The sequence below is a fragment of the Austrofundulus limnaeus genome, unplaced genomic scaffold (genome assembly GCF_001266775.1).
Source record: "Austrofundulus limnaeus strain Quisiro unplaced genomic scaffold, Austrofundulus_limnaeus-1.0 Scaffold85, whole genome shotgun sequence".
Lineage (NCBI taxonomy): Eukaryota > Metazoa > Chordata > Actinopteri > Cyprinodontiformes > Rivulidae > Austrofundulus > Austrofundulus limnaeus.
The window spans coordinates 548,615-552,984 of NW_013952487.1; the positions used below are offsets into that span (position 1 = coordinate 548,615).

At 48.7% G+C, this 4,370-nt stretch overlaps 1 protein-coding gene across 1 annotated transcript; it reads right to left on the reverse strand.

Annotated features, from left to right (window-relative positions):
• Positions 1 to 489: 489 nt before the first annotated feature.
• Positions 490 to 4,251, reverse strand: LOC106519935 (gap junction alpha-10 protein). Its single transcript, XM_014011803.1, has 3 exons — positions 4,103 to 4,251; positions 1,988 to 3,452; positions 490 to 768 (listed from the first exon to the last, which is right to left on the reverse strand). The coding sequence occupies exons 2-3, from the start codon at positions 3,413 to 3,415 to the stop codon at positions 730 to 732; spliced, it is 1,467 nt and encodes a 488-aa protein (XP_013867257.1). The 5' UTR covers positions 3,416 to 3,452; positions 4,103 to 4,251; the 3' UTR covers positions 490 to 729.
• Between the last annotated feature and the right edge of the window lie 119 nt (positions 4,252 to 4,370).

The window sequence follows — 4,370 nt, forward strand, 5'->3', positions numbered from 1 at the left end:
CCTTTTAACTTGTACTTTATTTAAATTAATTATGAACATTTGTTTAACCTCAAAAGTACAGTTTTTAAATCAAATGTTGCCTGGGTGGATTAGTCGAACACAGATCCACTGATCCTTCAACACAGAGCATCTTCAGAAGACATGTTGATGAAGTAAATTTTAAAAATCTGTATTGTTTGATACAAGTGTGTATTGAACTTAAAACACTGTTCGCGGGTAGATGTATTGTTGCACATATATATTGGAAAAATAAATATGAAGGTCATTTAAATTATAAAACGTGAGAAAAAGCTCTCCTTTTTATTTTAATTGGCACATTTTTTATTGAATTTATTCATTGGTCCATTTATATGTTTCTGCTTTTTTGTTTTTATTAGTTATGTCAGTTTGGGTCCTCCACACTGTAAAAAACTTGGAAGAGGTAATTTAATGTCTGAATCAGGTGTGTTGGAGCAGGGAAAAACATAAAACCTGTAGGGCTGCGGCCCWCGAGGACCAGGATTGCCCACCCCTGCTCTGGAGTTTGTCTCTGATTTTATAAAACCCTCCGTTTGGCAGCCGAACGCTCGCTGGGACGTTTTGAAACTCGCTGCTCTGCGGCTGAGAGTCGACCGCCTCATCACGGCTGCCCGATCGATCCTGACCCCATGCGACTCGCCCGGAGAATCGACGTATCACTGATACAGTTTCTCTGCTGTTTGGGTCCGAGCTGCTGAAGAACCCAGGTCCTCACTTCTTCATGATGGAGGAAATGTCCAGGAACATGCTCTGAAAGGAAGAAACTCATGATGAGATGTAGAAGACTTAATGTGGAGATGAACAGGATCAGTTAAAGGGTTTTAGTTCTAAATAAACATGCTTGTTTTTAAAGTTACTCCAAAAAGCACCAGGGTGATGCTACAGGTGTGTTACCTGACACCTGGCTGTCAGATCAACCTTCTTATCTCCAGAGTTTTACCATCCTGGACCAGTTCGAAACACGACTCGTTACCAGACTGCTGCAGGGAAAGATCTAGTAGCTAACTGACCTGTAACTACTGGAGTCAAACCTGATTTTGAATTCTGAGGATTTACAACCCAGTGAGCGACCCGTGAAGATGCGTTCAGCGAGGACGATTTTTTTAAAACGGCCTTTTTTTTGAGTCCCTAAGAATAGTCACACAGAGGCTTACAGCACAGAATGTTCAGGTGAAACTTTGCCTGTCTTCAATTCAAAAGTCCACTCAAGTGGATTAAATCATGGGGGCTGCTGCCAAAGTAGATAAAAACTGGTCAAAGTGGGCGGAGCCAAGTAATGAAATAATGTGCACAGCCAAGAAWGCAGTTTTGCAATCTTTAATCTGCAAATAAATCCCTGTGCAAATCATGGCTTTACTGCTCGCTGGTTGCAAACTAAGACTTCAGTGAGACCGCGACATTAAAATGAGCTTTTGTTTAAATTATACTGAGATTCTCCGCAGCCCAGTGACATAATATTAAGGAATGTTTGTATGAATTCAACACAATCCCAAAACGCAAACCCTGCAGAGGTGAGGAGATTTATYTCCCCACAAATCAAGAAAAGAGCCGAGTGTATTCACAAACAGTTGATGAGACTTCAGGAAATTAAACCAATTTGTTATAAAGGAACAAAGAACAACGTGTTTCCTTAAATTTAAAATATCTTCATCATTCATCTGATAAACTTATCCTGAGACTCTGGAGGAGGTTTCTGGTCTGAACAGATCTCATCACTGATTTTATAACAACAGAAATCACTTTCTTTGTGTGAATTTTTTTATTTTTTATATTTTATTTATTTTTGCTGCTGGACTCGTTTGGAGCAGAATGTCGCAGACTCAAAGACAACTTCATCCCTGTGGGTCAACAGACTGTAACTGTGTGTTTTTATGTATAAATGATGGAAAACATCCTGCTCCTGCMCTGACAGAAGCTCTGCTGCAGGATGAAGTGCTCTCAGATGATCCGGACCAGGATCTGTACCTACCATGGACATCCTCCGGCCTCCGGCGGGCGGCATCATGGGCATGTCTCCCTGCAGCGAGCACAGCTCATCGGACTCCTCGGAGCTGTGTAAGGACGGGCTGGTGGACCCCGTCATGGATGACAGGCTCTCGGACGGCGGCCTGGTCATGAAGCTGGTCCTCCTGGGGTTGGGGTTTTGGAACTGGCTGATCGTAGACTCTCGTCTGTTGTCTTTGAGGGGGTCCCTGATGGCGCCGGGCCTCAGGGCGCTGCCGGGCAGCAGAGAGTCCAGATGGCCCRGCTGAGAACGCTCCTCCTCGTGGAGTTCTCCTTGGCTCGCCGTGTCCTCCTCGACCGTGGACATGGCAGAGYTCCAGCCTGGATGGTGGTCCAGCGTCACAGCGTGGACCTCTAGACTCTCTCTTCTTTGGTGGATCTGGGTCGCGCAGCTGTCCTCAGACCTGAATGGTATCCTTGCCTGTGGGCAGGTGTACCCGGTCTGACCCAGATGAGCCAAGCTGTTGTGTCTCATTGGCTCGTGGCCGGCTTTGAGCCCGCTGCCGTAGTGAAGAGGCTTCATGTCTGCCTCCTGGAGGACTTTGAAGGTCTGAGTCAAAGGCCCGTTGTGAGGCGAAACGTGGCTCATGACGCAGAGCTGCGACAAGGAGACCTTCTTCTTGGACCTGTAGATCAAACTGTCGTCCTCGGCGTACCTGTCTCCGTACAGGATYTGTTTGATTCTACGCACACCCAGGTGGAGTATCTCCAGGATGTTCAGGAAAAGCGACACCCCGGCGATGACGATCATGAAGACCATGAAGATGGTCTTCTCCGTGGGCCTGGAGATGTAGCAGTCCACGCTGTTGGGGCAGGGACGCCTCTCACATTTGTACAGGGGCTCCAGGTGGATCCCGTACAGGACGCACTGACCCAGGATGAAGCAGACCTCCACCACGGAGCGAGTAAGGATATGGATGATGTAGGTTCTCAGCAGGGAGCCTCGCAGGGGAGCTTTCTTCACCTTCTTCTGCTCCTCCAGCCTCCTCAGCTCCCTCTCCAAGCGCTTGTGGTCCTCCAGCGCCTGCTCCGTCTCGTCCAGCTCCTCCTTCAGCTGGATGCGCCGCCGGTGGCGCTCCTTCTCCAGCGTCCGGATGCAGTAGAGGGCGTGGCCCATGTAGACGAGCGAGGGCGCGGACACGAAGATGACCTGCAGCACCCAGAAGCGGATGAGGGAGATGGGGAAGGCTCGGTCGTAGCAGACCGTCTTGCAGCCCGGCTGGTCCGTGTTGCAGACGAACTCGGACTGCTCGTCGTCCCAGACGTCCTCGGCGGCCGCTCCCAGGATCAGCATGCGGAAGATGAAGAGGATGGTGAGCCAGACCTTCCCCACGATGGTGGAATGGATGTGGACCTCTTCTAGRATGCTGCCCAGCAGGTTCCAGTCCCCCATGGTCAGCCTTTCACCGCTTCACTGCCACATACTTGAACTGAGGAGACACAGAAGCGACTCGTTAGACTCGACGGTGCCGCATTTGTTYGAACKGGAAACCAAACTTTAACGAGTGTTTCATTCCTGCAGTAACGTTAAGCTAAATCTTTTCCAAAAACATGCAGGTTGAGTTAACCGGAGTGTCTAAACTGCCCCGGGCGTTGACCCGGTGACTTGTCCGGGTTTAACCCTGGGACAAGCTCCGCCCCACTGTGACCCTCAAAAACACCTTTAATATGTAACCACCCAAAAGACCCATCAGAACCTCTGCTGGTGCCTCTGTTGGACACAATCCAGACTTCCATTAAGAGGAGAGCCAACTGTAAAACCAACTAGGACTTGTAGGGTTCTGTTCCAAACATGTCCTGATTTCTYAACAGAACCAGTAGCGTTTCAGAGATGGTAAATAAAGTATTTTGTTTTGCCGTTGTTTTTATTGCTTTGGTGTTTTGGCCCCTCGGGGCCCTCGTAGTGCTGGGTTTGTTTGGAAAGAGGATGACAGGGTCAATAATTTAACCATGAAGCTGCTGACTGACAGAAAACCTTAAAAACWTTCATCAGATCTCCTGTTTTTCATGTTTTTTAAAATCTTCACGTGAACTAACACATTCACAATCAGCCGTGACACAAAAAACATGCAAACGTCACCTCATATGTCACAGGTTGGCCCGTCCTTCATCGTGCACGCCGTCGTGTTGATGAATCACGGGTGATGGCGGCGTCTCCTTGTTTGTTTTTTTACCCCATGGAGATGTTTGGTCCGGACGTCCTGCTTCTATCGGGACCCCATCGGGCCGTCCTCGCCCCTCTGCTGCGTTGGTGTGTGTGTCTGTGTGTTGGGAACACTCTGCTGTGCTTCATGCAGGGTTCACAGGATGTGAGCATTGATCAGCTCCTGCTGGGACACTGCCCCCCC